Below are 18,075 nucleotides of genomic sequence, written 5' to 3' on the forward strand. Positions count from 1 at the left end.
TATAATTTTCACGTGGCTGTACAGTAACAAAGTTGAACCTCTGAAACACTGGCAGTTTCAGATCCTGTCAGCAATACTTAGTTTTGCTACATTGAAATCCAGTGATGAAGACGTGTTTGACTGAGTGTGTATGTGTGTGTGTCTGTGTGTGCTTGTGAGAAGGAGAGTAAGCAAAGAAGAGTGTCGATGAGTGGGTTAAAAAGAATGAGTGGGTAGTGTGTGTAGGCAGATGAGTGTGTGGTAATAAGGCTGTCAGTGACAGAGGAGCTTAGCCTCATTCCTCATTAGTTGGCTTAACTACTGTCTACACACCTACACTCCACAGAAACACACACCTACACCGCACACCTACACTCCACAGAAACACACACCTACACCGCACACCTACACTCCACAGAAACACACACCTACACCGCACACCTACACTCCACAGAAACACACACCTACACCGCACACCTACACTCCACAGAAACACACACCTACACCGCCACACCTACACTCCACAAAACACACACCTACACGACCCTACACTCCACCAGAACACAACCTACACGCACACCTACACTCCACAGAAACGAACAACTACATCCACGAAACACACACCTACACCGCACACACATCCACAGAAACACAAACCTACACCGCACACTACCTCCACAGAAACACAAACACCCGCACACCTACACTCCACAGAAACACACACCTACACTCCACAGAAACGCACACCTACACTCACACGAAACACAAAACCTACACCGCACACTACACTCCACAGAAACGCTACACCACACACAAACCTACACCGCACACCTAACTCCACAGAAACACACCCTACACCGCACACCTCACTCACAGAAAACGCACACATCACTCACAGAAACGCACACTACATCCACAGAAACAAACAAACCGACCACACACAAACACACACCACACACCACAAACAAACCCACACACACACAACACACACACACACACACACACACACGCAGGTAACTATCAAGAAAATATCCAAGGCAGGTGTTTTGAAAGGTCTCCTTCGAATAGATGATGATATATTTACATTTCCTTCTAAAGAAAAAGTTGAATTCCTAGATGCAGTGAATTTATTGTAGGTAGTTTATAAAATCACTGGACCTGCAAAACAGATAACTTTCAGATACTTCTTGTTTTTTTAAATAAATCAAATAAAAATGAAAGTCTGGTTTGAAGCACTAGTTGATTTTGAGGTTATAGGGGTTCACAGAGCAGGCAGAGATAGTGATAATGAGGATCATAATAATGGCTTAAAAGTAAGAAACACCATAGAAATAAATCGTAAAATAATCTAATTTTCAGGTTGTTACTTTTAATAGTTAATGTGCTTTCATGGCTGTGTTATTCATTCTAAAAGTACATGTGTGTGTTTGTGTCCCTCCTCCACCCAACACTTACAGCTACACACAATTCAAATGTTCAACACACAGAGAGCTTCCTTACATACACCCACACACATCATACTGTAACTAGGGTGAAAGATAATCGTTTGCCTGTGGCAGGCAGGGTGAAAATGTGCACTCTTTTATTTCTTCTACTTTAAAATCCTGTTTGGACTTTTTAAGACTATGACAAAACCTCCAAAAAGGTGGTTGTTTACCTGCCGCATCAGCCAATGCAGTAACACACACCACAGCCAGAGACAGTTTAATGCTGGTTGTTTGTGTTCATTTTGTGCCGAGATACCAGCGCAAATAAATCTAACGAAAGCCAGCCGTGTGGGTTCATTTAGTCCTAAAAGCTCAGTCTAAATGGTCTTGTAATGAATTTAAATAGATTTGGCAGGTCCCTGCTTTACTCTGCAGCAGTTACAGGTGTTAAAAAAATATGCAAATAACAGCCACGTTCCGACAAGTTTTACATTATCTAAAAACAGACTTTAATTGTACTGCAATTTTCTGCCTTACTGACTCTGGGCATGATAATCATGGTATCATGTCAGCTCCACGAGCAGCGGTTGTATAGGATCTTTGCTGTTGCTTCAGTGATGTGTGTAAAGTTGATTAAAAACATGCTTAACAAGATAAGCGGTATCAATCAACTATCTGTCACATGAAATTGTGGGAGGCACAAATCCAGTGAAATGTAATCCCATCAACTCCAATCAACTTGTGCATGATTCCTCATGAAGAAGGATGTGGCCGTCAGATCAGTACACAGAAAAAGAGTCACCTGGTTATATGGCACCGGCAAGCCAGGATCCATAATATATAGTGATGTTTGTATTTCTAGGATTGAAGCCTCTTACCAAATCTCAAAACCTTAACTGTGACATGTAACCTTCTTTTTTTACATAAACAACATTAAAATCAAACTGTCATTACCATAAACAAGAAATTCAAATGTCATTTATTTTTCAGCCAACATAGCGCTGACAATTTTATTGGTGCAATACTGCATTTGTATGGGCAGACACTAAAACTATTTTTGTAACGCATTTTAAATTCCAGTCAGTTAACCAGCTGAGAAGCCAATGATGTTCGCCTTTGTTTAGCCGTGATTCAAATCACAACACGTACAAGAGTACTGAGGTTACAGGACAATTATTGCTTTGAGTTTTGAGAGTCTGGTCATTTGCTGTCACCAAAACTGGAACTACAGTACATTTTTAATAATGTGGGAAGACTAAAACACTTTCAGTGAGTGGGACCTCCTGATGACTCACCATTTACAGAAAGTAGCTTCTAGTGGGAATCAGTGCTACAGTTAGCATGCTAGTTTAACTACTCCCTCTAACATCTCTCCATTTAGCGCATGTATAGGTACTGAGCATGTGTGTGTAATTCAGGCCTGTGTGTAATGTGTTTAATAACAACAGAGTGTTAGTAGTAACTTTCCCTCACAGGATTAATAAAGTATACATTGTTATTATTACTACTACTACTACTACATTATTCCATACATTGGGTCCTGTTGTAAAGGGACAGTGGGGACGGGTACCTTTCGTCATAAGTCATTTTGTACCCAGCACTTTTTTTGAAAACCTCAAACTCAATTTAGTTGAAAATAAATAAAGTTCATAACCGATACAATTCCATAACACATAATTCTTGAACGACAGATGCCAACAAATCCACTAAACTCTCTACCCCCACAGGGCAGACACAGCCGTTCTGCTGCTGCGCTGACTACACAACACCGCCTGTCGGGACATTCTAACACTTAACGTGAAAAAGCTTAACATGGTTTAATGTACCTAAACAACGATCAATAATCACCAAATTTCTCTTAGCTATATCTTGTCATGAACACTTAAGTCTGTCAAAAACAACTAAACCGAAATCCGAGATACGATTAGAGAAGTTAAACGTTTCCTCTTCATAGGCGCCTAAGGTGAGGAAAAAGCTCAACGTGTTTTAATGCACTCAAACAATGGTCGATGATCACCAAATTTCTCTCTCATACTGCTCCTCATAACCACTGAAAACTGTCCAAAAAAAAATCGAACTACAAATTTGGTGATGATTGATCGTTGTTAAGCTGTGTTGTTTAACTGTGGGGAGTCAACCCACAGCCGCTCCGCTGCCAGGCGAAAAATGTGAAGCAGAAACTCTTAATGTCTGATAACATCCATAACAATAGGACCTTGGGTTTTATTTTTTGACCGTTTTCAGTGGTTATGAGGAGCAATATGAGAGAGAAATTTGGTAATCATTGATCATTGTTTAGGTGCATTAATGGTCCAATATGTAATAGTGGCGTTAGCCGGGACCAGCCGGGATCACTTAACTGGCTGTGTCTCAGTTGTTTTTGCGAGTAACCAACTCGGGTACTCCAGCAATAAAATTTAATGTGAGTAGCTACACAAATGTTGAAGCGACCCATCCCTAGTAGCTGTGATAAATTAGCCTACAGTGACGTCAGTAAGAGGCTAGGCACGGAGTTATGAAAGCCAGATTACCTAGTTTATTGTTTAGGCTCAATCAAAACAGTAAACGTTACGCAGAAGCACGGCACAAACCCACGGTCGATATCAAGACATTTCCATTCAGGGTGACATATTCTCTCCATTTCTCTCCCTCACTCACTCGCTCGCTCGCACGCACGCACGCCAAGTCATGCAACTTGCCAGCTGACTATTCATCTGTTAATGTACTCATCCATCAATCAATCAATCTGCCGTCCCTCCACCTTTCGTCCATTTATTTTCCCCTGCTTTTGGCCCAAAGTCTGTGCACTTACAAGTACATCAGTCTGTCTGCCAAGCCACCTATCCATCCATTAATGAGCCCTTCCATTTATCCATCCATCCATGATTGTTCTCCATTTGTTTTGTTGACAAGTAAAACAAACAAAATAGAAGGTTCTTCTTGCTAGACCACAGCAGTTGTTAAAAAAAGTGTATTTTTGAGAGCAGTATCCTCTTCTGGTAAGTGTTCTCCTGCTCTGTTCATTGTCTGTATGTGTATTGCCTATTTATCGTTTACATGGGAGTGTTGTGAAATTGAATAGACTTATATATACTATGGCTCTCACTAACGTGGAAACTCACTTGCCTGGAAAAATAAAAACAACACAATACATTACCATTCATACAGATTACAGCAAAAATTACAGCGCTCAGTTTAAAAATAATTCTTCTAACGAGAGTGCGCAGAGACAATGTGTATACGGAAACACTGTGTTCCCTCTCTTCTCTTCCATCTTCTTCTACTTGCTTCAATTTGTTCTCATTAAAGACAATCCATTCTGCTCCTTCTCTTTCCTTCACTTTGTGTTAATTTCTCCTGTTTCTCTTCATATAGTAGCACCTCTGAGCACAAGATCATTTAAGGCTCACAGGAAGATAAGATAAGCCTTTATCGTCTCCAATAGGAGAAATTTGTCCTGGGCATTCAAGAGAAACAAATGGCGACACACACACACACACACACACACACACACACACACACACACACACACACACACACACACACACAGCATACAGTTAACCTACACAGAACATGATCACAAATAATCTCATTCAACGCTTCAATGAACATCTAATAACCACACACAATCCCCCCCACTTTCCTTCACATTCACAGAAGAACAGAAGCGAACCCACAGCACATCCTCCCCCTCGTATTGCACTTAATGTTGATAATGATTGAATGAATTTCCCATTAACTCATGCTGTAGTCAATAACTATATATAATAACTATATCTATATAAATTAAAGAATGACTATATATATATATAAATAAATATTACCAGTATCCTTGCACATCTTAAAACCATAATGTTAAGTACCACAAGTCTTATTTAGTAGTACACACACACACACACACACACACACACGCGCACGCACACGCACGCGCACGCGCACACACACACTTAAATTACTTACAACCACAAAAGAGCAAAAATTGAAGGCATTAAACTTAGGACTGCTGACATGTTTTGATGCAGTTTTACGATCCTCAAAGTCAAAGTAAACCAAAAGGTGTACTTACGTTGTCCCCAGCGTCCGGTACGAGGGTTCAGGTAGTTTGGGTAGAGCCCGTTGGGTCTGTCCATTTTGGCTAACAGCTTCCGGATGTGCATCACCTGAGATCAACACCAGACAGAAGAGTTTTAATGCAAAGTGAATTTCTTTGTTGTTGAAAAATTGCAATCGTCATCTTTTCACAACAGATAAGTCTATTTTATACATTTAATTTTGTAATGTTTCTTGTTTGATTGATGTGACCTTTTTATTTGTGCTGTTCTCTTTCAGTACACATACAGTAATATGAGTTATCTTTATTTACATTTTTTAATTTCTTTTAATACATGTATTTTGATATTTCCCAATGAAAATGAGAATATACAAAAATAATCATTCCATCCAATATCTTGAATCTTATCGCAATAGCAATATCAGTCAAAATAATTGCTCATAGCAATCAGCATTATACAAACATAGGCATGACCCAGACACACATGCAAAAATAATTCACAGTGCTACCTTCTGGTAGTAGGCGGGGTTTCCTGTCAGGTAGGTGAGGTGGACAAACTCCATGTGGAGAGTCCCAAACTCAGCCAGGATGCTGCTGCCTGCCGACGCCCAACCCCAGTTACGACCAACACCACTGGAAATGGAGAGGAAGAGTGAGAAAGAAAAACCGCGGAGCAGCACAACTCATTTCACATACATGAAGAAGGTCCGGGAGACTTTGATCAATTACACAGGAGCATTTAATGAACGATCACTTGAGGAGACAGTAGAGTTTAACCACAATGTGTTTGGTGCAGTGCCGTCAAAAACTCTCTGAAGTTCCTGTCCTACTTAAGGTGTATTTCAACTCTGTTGGAGGCGTTTTGCTAAACCTTTAAGGTAAACAAAGATATTGCAGTCGCCTAAACACAGATGCTAAAGCCTAGTTTGGCCTATCTAGCTCTCTGGTAGCATGCTGAAGTGTGGCAGGCCCACCGACTTCCAAAAGGAGTCAGTCCTGAGACAAAACATTCCCTCATCATACAGCTGTCTAGATTTCCTGAATCTGTAGACTTGCATATATATGGACAGGTTTGGTTATCAGAGACAGGCCGAATATTCTCGTCCCCTGACCTGTAACCTATGAATGACCTGATGTTGTCTAAGCTTGCCATTAGTCTCATCAAAGCACAACATGGTGTTTCCCGAAATTCTACCAAAAAGAGATGAAGTGATGAAGACGGAGAGACAAGAGAATTTGAGTGTTGACTGTGGAGGGTGAGATATTGGTGTGATGGAGAGCAAGACTGTAAGACAGGGAGAGAGAGGGGCTTGGACAAAGAAACAAATACTACAATTCTTCAATATATTATAATATTAAAGAGTAATAAAGGTCTCAACTGTCGCATTAGCAAAATTATAACAATGTATCCGCAGGGGCTGAAAGGGTTTTTGATATGTCAAGATTCTGGCCTAGCTCTATCGTTACTATCTCTGAAATGAAATAGGGTCTTGAAAATAATATACAACTAAATATAAGAAATCTGCAAATAAACTTCTATCACTTAAAATAGAGAAAAAAGTGAAACGAAAAAAAGAAGATCAAAAACATGAATCTTGACAACTGCAACTTGAAGTAACCTGTGGTTTGATTTTCAAATAAAACGTGTAGATAATCTGGTTTGGTCAAGGATTTACATATCACAGCAGCCTAAATGCTGAAGTAATTCACTCTAAATGTAAGACATTTTCACAGGTGCACTTCAGCTTAATTTTTTATAACACCAACAAACCAGAAAATCTACTTTTTATTCTAGTGAAACAAAGCACACTGTGGTGGTGCTGGGTAGACGGCTGCCAGCCGTTCACCACAAGTTCAGGAGTTTGTCTTGGTCACATTTACACATCACCATATGTGACACAGTCTGGAACTGCTTTAATTTTACATGAGTGCATGTAACATTAATGGGTTGCTACTTGTGTGTGTGTGTGTGTGTGTGTGTGTGTGTGTGTGTGTGTGTGTGTGTGTGTGTGTGTGTGTGTGTCTGTGTGCGCGCGTGTGTGAGAAGGAAGTGGTGCATTTGTCTGAACAAGCTCAAAAAGAGACACATGTGTTATACGTGTGCGTTTAGATTAAAGGAACACGCCACCGTTTGTTGAAATGGGCTCATCACGGTCTCCACTAGCTGTAGATAGGTGGGCCAACGCATTTTTAGTTTCAGTGCATGCATTGTTATAGTCCGTTGCGACACCAGATATTGATTTGGGACTATATTGGGTGGAAGCACAGCCAAAGCACTGTCCCAAATCAATATCTGCCAAGGAAACTGTCTAGTGTTATTCTGCATAGCTATTTGTAATCGTTGTGAATACGCAAGCCACAAGAAGTAATTAGTTTTGTTTTTTTGTTGACTCACTTTTACTCACAACATGCTAACCAGCAACACAGGATTCCATTCCCTATGCTAAGCTAACTAGCGGCGGCGTTGGCGGTGTTGCACCAAACTAAAACAATACATGCACTGAGACAAAAAAATGTATTGGCAGAGCAGAGCTGCCGGCTGCAGCAGGTCAAAAGTTCAAGAGCCCACTGTTGCTTAGTTACCTATGTGTACCTGATTCTTTGTGTGGAAAAAATACATTTTGGAATATTGGATTGTATGAGTTTGACAATCAACTAATGTGGACTTCAGATGAAAACAGGAAATAAACAGAGGTATGGATTAACACAACTTTCATGCCTTTCTGTCACCACTGCAGTCAGATTCGCTGCGTTCCCTCGGAAGGAATCACGTTTAAAACTTGCCCTGTTTGCGCCTGCTGGGTGCTAACGCTAGCAGGAGGATCACACAGGGAAGGCAGCACCGCTTGTTTTGCTTGTTTTGCACTCCAAATTTCCAAACAACAAAGCTACGTGTTGAAATCAACTGGAATTCTCTTTTAAGACTTTTTTGCTGTCTGTTTAAAAGACAATTTCACCCTGATGAATTCAAGCCATACTCTCACACAGATATTGTCAGTTATTCAACTTCTTTAAAAGTTAAAATTGAGTGAAGGTGCATTGGGAGTTACACGAGGGCACCAAATGATGTAATGATAATGATGAAGGTGGAAGTACAGTTTTCACTAACCCACGCAGTCTAATGACGAGGTCTAATCAGGGAAAACAACTGTGTGGGTAGACTGAATTTTAAAATCAAAAGACATTTCAAAAATTGAGTTGTTCATTAAGTTGATGAAGATTGTATTTGTCAAGCGCCTTTGAGTACTGAACATTTTGGAGTTAGATGTAAATGTTTTGCATAATGCACAAACCAAGTTCTGTGTTAACAAAAAACAGCAGAAAACACAAATAAAACTGGGGGGTGGAACTATTGACAAATAAGACACGTCAATACTTTTGGAGACAATAATGCAGCAATAATCAGTTCTTTTATATTACAATACAACGTGATATAATGTCAGTGTTGTGTTCACAGTTAGTCTTTCGTTGCAGTAGGGTTACATTTAATAAGCTATAGTGAGACATTATTCAGCGTATTCAAGAAGGAGTAGTTTGTTTCTGGCTGCTCTGTAATCTGATTTTGAGTTTCACTTCTTATTCATCTCAGGTAAGCTACTGGATGAAGGGGAGTGGCAGTGTCACTGACCTCTTAAGGTTGACCATAGCCCAGGGGATTCCTGTGGGGGTGTTGAAGGCAGGAAGCAGCTTCTCAGCTAGCTGGACCGCCTTCAGCTTGAATACCTGGGGAGGGAGAGAGAGGGGAGGAGGAGAGAGAGAGAGAGAGAGAGAAACAGAGAGAGAGAGAGAGAGAGAGAGAGAGAGAGAGAGAGAGAGAGAGAGAGAGAGAGAGAGAGAGAGAGAGAGAGAGAGAGAAATATATAGGGTTGATTTTAACATTGGTTAACTCTCCATCTTATTATGTTCACTTGAAACATTCTCCAGTCCATCAACCGTCCCTGCTAAATATTCTTCTCCCAGTTGACAGATACGAGCATAGAACAACTGCCAACCACCAAACAAATGCAGGAGGATTGAGATGTCAGGAGACAAACGATCGCTAAATGATGGCCGGGAAGTGTCGTAGCAGAATAGATTTATGGAGGAGACTGGCAGACTAGTATATGCAAAACATCCCTTCAAACTGTTCTGCAGTGATATGAAATGTTGCAGAGTACAACTGAAATGTCTAGAAGAAAAGCCTGGAGGTCAAACTACAGCAAGTGAGACACAAAAGTACACAATCAAGAGTTGGGTTGGATTATCTAATCGTCTAAATCATTATTATCTAATTCATACACACTGATGGGGAGAAATGGACAGGTGCTCCTTTTGAGATTACACAAGTTCTTGCACTTGTCTGACAGTTGAAGGTTCAGGAAAATCTGCTGCAGCCCTTGTTCTTTTCTCAGCATACCAATCAAAGAGATAAAAGCAAACTAAGGTTATTCTGCGGCTGAACTCGCTGCATAAAAGCATGTGCTGAAAGCTGTAACTGTGGGTGATGTTCAGAAGACAGAAAAGTCACGATAAAATTCGAGATAAACAGCAACTGACTAACTTACTTATGACTGACTTAGTTTTATTAATCTTAATGTTGCTTCCTAAAAATGAGGTTGCTCTACAAGAGGACAGGTGTTCAGACTCCATGACAAGTCTTAAATAAGTTATTCAAGCTGAATTTTCATTTGAGGGACACCTGTGGAGTGTAACAACCCACACAAAGGTGTCACATTTACAGTATCTCTAAACAAAGAATGAAAGGTTATTTACAAAAATCTATTCAGAGCAAGTCATGGACTGTACAAGCCGCACTCTGGTTTTTGACAGTTGACAAGCATGCAATGTATAAACAATTTTAATCCAATTAAAACAACAGACACAAAAAAGAGCTGACAAAGACAGACACCAAATGGACATTGGTTACTTGCTATGGTGTTAGAATAAATACTTATGGTAATACCACCTAATGTTTAATCTTGTCTTTGTTCCAGTATTTTACTAGTATAAAGTGCTGATATAAAACGTTGTTGTTTATCAATTTTGGCATCATGACAATGCTTCTGCTTAGAAAAGTCAACAAAGAGAAACAAAATGTTTTACTTTATTTGTCTTGTTGCAGCAAATACAGTTGTAGTCCACTGTGTGACAGGAAAACATTTTTGCGATCAACTGCTATGCCAATATACCATCAAACATCTGCTGCACTAGTGGTTTAAAAGAAAGAAGAAAAAAAACAACAACTAAAATCTGGTGTTGCTCTTTTCCTGACTAAACAAATCCATGGTATACGAGAACTGGTTGAGGGATGATGACATTTGGTATTACAAATCCAGTTTTACTCAACAATGTTCAAGAAAAGACTACAGTCGTAATACCAGACTGACATCAGATGGGTGTATCAAAGAGGTCCTTCCACTTTCCAACTTGTCTGCATAGCTACTTACATTTTGATCCACATTGTCTGAAAAGTCAAGAAGAAAAACATTGATAAGCAAATAGCTCAAATAGCTCATTTTAAGGTGTTTGATTTCCAGTTTTGCAATGTAGGACAGTAGTGGAATTCATGGACGAAATAGGGAGTTATACAACTGGCAGACAGCAATCAGGCAAAGCAGAGCCAAAGAGAAAGGACTTAGACACAGGGTAGACGGAGGCTGATTCATCAACACAATCTGTCAGGGCCTAGCAGTTTTATAGAGAGACCAGATCTATGGAAAATTCCTGCTGTCTCGCAAAGTAAGCAATAACACATGCTGGTGTTTGTAGAATACTTAAGCAGCCAGTGGGACATCTTACAAAAGGACTTGGAGGTCAAACTGTGGAGTTAAATAAGGGACAAATAGACACAGAATGGGAGGAGAGAGAGAACAATGCAGCCAAACAGATGTAGAGATGTGTGCATATGAAGAGGATAGGAAGCTCCTGAATGAGAGAAAAAGAATCCGAGAAAGGATCAAAAGACTATAGGTGCCTTTCCATCCACTTCATTTTCAGTTTGCATATTGTTGTATTATTGCGAGTGAAAATGCCAAAAATTAGGGAAAAAAGGAGACTGAAAAGTCACAGACAGACAACTAAGTAGAGCAAAGCCATCCACTTTATCCGTTTGGGCAACACCAGGGCAGAAATTGTCTTCCATGTCTGCCTCTCATGGCTTCACCTCAGACTGACAATGACTATATAGGGATTTGAAGGAGGCATGTGTGTGTTTGTAAGGTTATGGTATGTGTAAGGTCATGTCTGTCCAGTCGTCAAAAACCCCTCCACTAATTCGTGGCCTGTCTACTGGTCGCACAGAGGCTCTTAATAAATTCCATTGCTTTTTATTGGCAACCCTGCGGCCGACATCATCAAGCAAGGACAGGATCCAAATGACCCATTGGAACCGACAGCCAGCCGCCCTCACAAACACAACTCTACACTTTATGATAATCATCTTCCTCCACTACTTTCATCTACAGGCAGAGATAAAATAAAAAACGAGGGTGCTCCCAGTAAAAAGCAACCAGGGCTTCTAAAGAAACAAGGGTGTTATTGTGGATTATAAAAGGAAATGAACCTGTTGAGAGACTAAGAGGAAGATAGAGATTCTGCTTAATGAGTGCCTGAACTTTTTTTTTTATATTACTATGGACATTATCACACTAGAGACTCGTGGGGCTCTGACCACTTGTGTAGCCGGATTTATTGTTCAGCATCTGCTGTGAACAGACTTAGAGAATATGCAACAATATGCTGAAAGCTACACAACATAAATGCAGGTACAAACCGGCTCCCTTGCAAGTAACCAGGCATTGTTGGTAAGTGGCATTGTTTACCACTTAACAAAGTAAGTAAGCAATCCCATGTTGAAGTATCCTTGGGCAAGACACTGAACCCTGAATTGCCCCTGCTGCGCCTTTGGAGTGTAAATGTGTGTGAGTGTGTATCTGATGAGCAGGTGGCACCTTGTAAAGCAGCCTCAGTGTATGAATATGTGTGAATGGGCTTTGAGTAGTCGTTAAGACTAGAAAAGCTCTTTAAAAGAGCGTCCGTTACATTTACATTTACTTTAAGGCCCTGTTAACGTATATATGGTTATTTTGAAAAAGGAAGACATTTCCCTTCGTTTGTGCCCTTTGTTTACATGCAAACAGAGAATTCACCTCTGAAAACGAGCCTTTCTAAAAACAAGTCTTTTTAAAACGAGTCTTTCTAAAACCTCCGGCCAGAGTGGAGCTTTCTGATATCTTCGTTTGCACGGTTTCCACCGCTCCCTCCCACTGTTTTTCTCTTCATATATCAATGTCTTATTTTTGATTACTCTAACAAGCATATTTAAAGGATGTTTATCAAAAATTGTTGTTATGAGTTAACCACAAATTTTGTTAACTGAGCCAAAATATAAGGTATCATTCCCGGTATTTATCTAAATATTGACTCCATTGAGTCCTTATACGTACATACTGATTTCTTTTCCTTCTTCTCTTTCACAATTTCTCTTCTGCCTGTTGCCACTTATCTCTCTTTTCTTTAATCAACCATTAGCAGTGTCCTATTTCTCTTTCAACACACTCCCCATCACATCGAATTTCTGTTTTCGTCCTATTAATCTTTTTTGCATTCTCTCTCTTTAGGGATTAGTAGTGCCCCGAGGCCGTTGTTGTTTCCATGGGCCAAATTCCCAGACAGCAGATTTAGAGTACGGCAGGGAAGGGTGAAGGGGTTAGAGGGGGGAACAGGCTGGTGTTGTGGCCCTCATGGTGAATGACGTTAACACTGCCAGGGTGAGGGGTTTGACTCCTATTGGGATCAGCTGTGCTAAAACATGCGTGCGACGGTCCCGTCAGGAGACTGGGGATGAAATTGCCTGCCAAATGACGCATCAATGTTATGTTCCCAGGGACAGAGAGAGCTGTAATCCGCCACTCAAACACGTCCTAAACTCAGCCAATGATCCAGTTATTACACATGAGGATATCGTTTGTAAGCTGAGAGCAGCTGGGAGAAACTGAAATTGCTGTAAAGCTAAGAAAGCTCTGATAGATAAGCGTCTAGCGAGAACCCAATGAATGTTTGAAAGTACTAGGGCTGGGTGATACGGAGAAAATCAAATATAACAATATTTTTGACCAAGTACCGGGTATTTGTGGGTATAAGTGGGTAAAGGAAAATAATAGAATAGTTACAACAGTATGGTATGTTCAGAAAATGACATCACTTTACTGTAATGCAGCCTTTGAAACCATATTATCATATTACAATATTCAAAATCTCAGACGATATCTAGTCTCATATCACGATAGATATAGTATCGATACATTGCCCAGATCTTCTCTAGCCTGGTCCTACCAGACTCTCGAACATTTTATTTGTACAGAGGCCTGGCCTCTGTCCATTGACAAGTGTTAACGTCCTTGAAGGCGGGTACTCTCTTGAAGTTTAAAACTATTGGATCTGCCCAGAGCCACTCCGGACCTGCCGTAAACCAATCAATAATGTTAGGTCATAACGTATATCATGTGCATGTGCATCAAGAGGGGAGACCGACAAGGCCTGTATTTAGGATTAGCATTGCTAGCATTAGCCTTAGCCAACTTCATCACCAGTAACGGAGCAAGCTGGAAAATCAAACTTTTCCTGAGCCCCGTTGGGAGCAGGGCCACAACATTATGGCCACCAACAAAACTCAGCAAAGATTGCTCTTGCTCGGGCTTTAACTTCTGGATATTAAGCAGCGTTGCCACAACGACGCCATTATGGAACTACAACTTTAACACACACACACACACACACACACACACACACACACACACACACACACACACACACACACACACACACACACACACACACACACACACACACACACGGGTGTAAGCAGTGGGCCACTGTTGACATGCAATGGAGCTTCCTAAAGGGATTAAGGGGTAAACTGTGAAATGTGGTAAATGCGCCTGCTTAGTAAGAAGGGCCCTAAGGGCAAGCAGGAGAGACAAGATTAAGTCACCCGCTGTGTGTTTATGCTTGTGTGTGTGTGTGTGCGTGCGTGCACGGTGTCATTTCCTTACTTTCTCATGCTACTTTGCCATCAGCTGATCCATTTGCTCATATTGTTCAGCACTCAGCGGGGCTGCGTCAAAAGTAGGCGGCACAAAGATGAGCTGCCATGGGGACCATCATCAAATTAGCTTTATGATTCCTGCATTTGTTGCCATTGAACCATAACACACTGACTGCTGTCAGCTTTACATTCAACATTAATGGAAATGGTAGACTTGGGAAGTCTTGAAAAGGATATGACTGATGAGTTATTCTGCCTTAAGCGTCCAAACTCTGGATGTGCATCACCTGATGTGCTTATACTGCTTAAGTCATAGACTATCCTATCTTGAATGTTACTGTCTTCTCCACTGAGGACAGCTGAAGATGAAAAAAGTTGAATGTTTTTTAATGCAAGAAAACATTAAAGTTACAGTGGGTAACTATTTTATATTAATGAACATTACATTCAAGCCATAACCAAATGAGTTGATAAAAAGCTCATTAAGCACCACAAAACTCTCTGTATTTCTCCGTATGGCTATGTTTACAAAATGGCGTTGTCCAGCGCAGAAGCTTAAGTGATGCGTTTTAAGTCACAGCTGAGAAAGGACAACAGCAGCGTTCAGCTTTGGCGACAAAGAAGACATAAAAAATTCCACGATAATGACCTCTTCTGAAGAGTCCATGATTTTTTTTAACCCTCCGCGTCCTCTCTGATTTGACAGGTAAAGGCGCTGACACACCAACCCGATTATTGAGTGTTGGACAGTCCGGCGAGGTCACTGACTCAAATCTGTTTGGTGTGTACCGTGCCGTCATCACCCGGAGGAGTGTAGGCCTTAATTTCGACCGATTTGACATGTTGAATTGGTGGGTGGGCAGTCGGACTCAATGACCAATCTGATTGGTGGAGTGTTAACCTGGAAATGATGAGCGGGATGAGCGAGACAAACGGCTCTCAAAATCTGACAAAAATCTTTTAAACTGACTTTTGTCAAATCAGTAATGAAGACAGATTCAGCAACTGCACGGCCTCTTTCTCGCTTAAAATGTTCTCAGAAAGACGTTTCGTTGCACTGTTTTCGTAAAATACGAGATCGTGTTCCGAATGAGCCGCCATTATGGTCGGTTCTGAAATTCTGGAGAAGCCAGACCCACAAGACACGTTCGGCTGCCGTTTTTCATTTTTTGGGTGACAATACAGATTAGCGATGCCTGCTCGGGGAGGCAGTCCTTTTCTGCCGCCGGTCAGCCGTAGGATTGGTGTGTCAGAGCCTTTAAACGCTACCAGCAACAGCGTGGTGGAGGGGTGGAGGTGGTGTGCAGTCACCAAAGGCTTGCTTCATGTGGATGCTCCAAAAGTGTTTTTGTCATTACTTTCTCATTAAAATGTGAGACATTCACTAAAGTAAAATGCAGGACATCTAGAGTGCTTGCAATTGGATGTTCTGATTATATTAGTTTTTTTTGGAAGGAAATCCAGCAATTCTTGACCAACTGAAAAGTGGAACTTTTTTTTTTTTTATGAACTACCGTGTACATCTCGATGCATTCACTATAATTCCCACAGAGACATTTTTTCCTTCCTGTACCATTCTACATCATTCTCATCTTACCCTCATTAACTCTATCACTTATGTTCCTGTTCTCAGTGCATGGTCCATTTCCCCACATCTTTCCGCTTGTCATTTCCATTACAAAAATCTCTCACTCTTTTCTCTGTCCTCTCCCTACTATACATCGATTTCCATCCCTTCTCCACACCTCTGACTTCATCTCATTTGGAATGTCTTTTGACCCCTCCGTCCTTCCAACTTTTCTCCCTATGTGACTTTTGCAAAGTGGTTGAGTCAAACTATTACATTGTGTGAGATAGATACTTTGTCATTCCCTCCCTGGTTAGTATGGGCATGGTAAGCCATTTGTTTGCAGAGTGGAATTCACAAAGCTGTGATGTAATTCATATTTCTCTCTTGTCTGTACACCATCTTGGTTGTCCCTTGTTCACTCAGCACGTGTGTGTGTATGTGTGCATGTGTGTGTGTGTGTGTGTTTGTGTGTCTGCCTGCTGTTACTAAGCACATCATCACAGCAATATCTGCAATGGGGAAAAAGACTCCCAGAGGAAGCTAGACAACTGTTGAAAACCACTGGGGTTGCCTCCATATGTGCTGCTCTCTTACTGGCAAGAAACTGTCAAAACATTAAGGTTTGCCTCATGTCCTGTCTCGTATACAAAGACTTTGTACAAAATATTGTCAATTAACCTTTTTAACAGTCTATCAATGGTTGGCTGCATTTGTCACTACAGATTTGTTAATAAAACCCAAATTTTCTTCACTCTGCACTGTAACAGCAAGCATTACCAGTGAGACCTAACAAACCCAGTACACTCATTATACTCAATGAGGATCAAACACTCATCAGGGGGCAATGCAGAGGTCCTTCTTTCCCCAAGCATTACCATTCAACCTATTTTTAGTTTAGTGCATCAGATACTCCCACACTTATTGTTCAAAACTAGTGAATGAGGAGTCCATTTGTTTACACTTTGGCGCTACACACAAACCCGCCAGATCCAGAGTGAAAAGCAGGAGTTGCTGTTAGACCCAGTGATATTGTTGTAATTATTCAATATTTATTTGCTTTCCTTTCCCAAGAGAATATACCTCAAATTTGTCTGTGTTGCATATCTAAAACGTAGCAATGCTAGCCAATCTTTCCCTTTTATCCCATGTGTGTCTCCCTGACTTCCTGCTGGGAAGCAGCGTAGTGGCAGTCAGTCAGAGGGAGTGTGATGAACTGAATTTGTTTGACGGGTTTAGGGTTTGACAAAGAATGAGAGAGAATCAAATGCTCCCTGGCGAGATCAAAGAGACGGGCCAGGGTAGACAGAGCAGTCTGCAGTCATATCACTCCCTGGACAACAGACAGCTGAGCTCTATTTCACAGTGCAGACAGATAACGAGTGAGGGGGAAAGTGTAGGGTAATGAAAGAGATACAGGGAAAGAATTGAAACGAGGAAGGAGCAAGACTGACACAAATCTGAGGGAGGGAGCGAGAGAAAGACACAGGACGTCTTTGGAGAGAGGCTTCAAATCACAATTCTTGATGGCAGAGACAAAAGGCGCGTATACAGACTTCTTATTTTCTTACCGTTTATCAACACAATTTTTCTTTTACTATCTGCCTTCTGTCATGTCTGTCTCTCCACCTCTCTCTCTTTGTCTTCCCTTTCCCTTTGTCTCCTGCAGTCCCCAAACTAATTTTCTCCCTCGTCTCTGGTTCCAATTTTTCCCCCGTGCTCTCCTCCCTCCTTGGCCCCTGAAGTCTTTCTCTCTGCGCTACTCTCTTTTCTGATCATCCTTGTCTTTCACGATCATTATCTCTGCCCCCCTTTCTCTTTACCCACCTGCTCTTCATCTGCTGTTCCATTTCTGTCATGCTCCTCCCTCTCTCCCTCCCTCCCTCCCTCCCTCCCTCCCTCCACAGGGCAGTTGTGCTGTAGTGTTTACACCTGTGGAGTCTGCAGCTTTTTTCTCTTAGAAGCTGTCATCTCATTATCCTACATTACAGGGCTCCGCTTGCTCCTCCGACCTTCTCCCCTCAAA

The 18,075-nt window shown here is 41.2% G+C and overlaps 1 protein-coding gene across 1 annotated transcript in view; it reads right to left on the reverse strand.

Moving 5' to 3' along the window:
• man1a2 (mannosidase, alpha, class 1A, member 2) overlaps positions 1–18,075 on the reverse strand; it is a 151,946-nt gene that overhangs the window by 22,148 nt on the left and 111,723 nt on the right. The window contains exons 7-9 of the mRNA XM_032515891.1: positions 9,086–9,180; positions 5,967–6,090; positions 5,473–5,566 (exon numbers count right to left, since the gene is read on the reverse strand). Coding sequence (XP_032371782.1) covers positions 5,473–5,566; positions 5,967–6,090; positions 9,086–9,180 — 313 coding nt within the window. The remainder of the gene's footprint in view (positions 1–5,472; positions 5,567–5,966; positions 6,091–9,085; positions 9,181–18,075) is intronic.

This window comes from Etheostoma spectabile, chromosome 5 (genome assembly GCF_008692095.1).
Source record: "Etheostoma spectabile isolate EspeVRDwgs_2016 chromosome 5, UIUC_Espe_1.0, whole genome shotgun sequence".
In the NCBI taxonomy this organism is placed as follows: domain Eukaryota; kingdom Metazoa; phylum Chordata; class Actinopteri; order Perciformes; family Percidae; genus Etheostoma; species Etheostoma spectabile.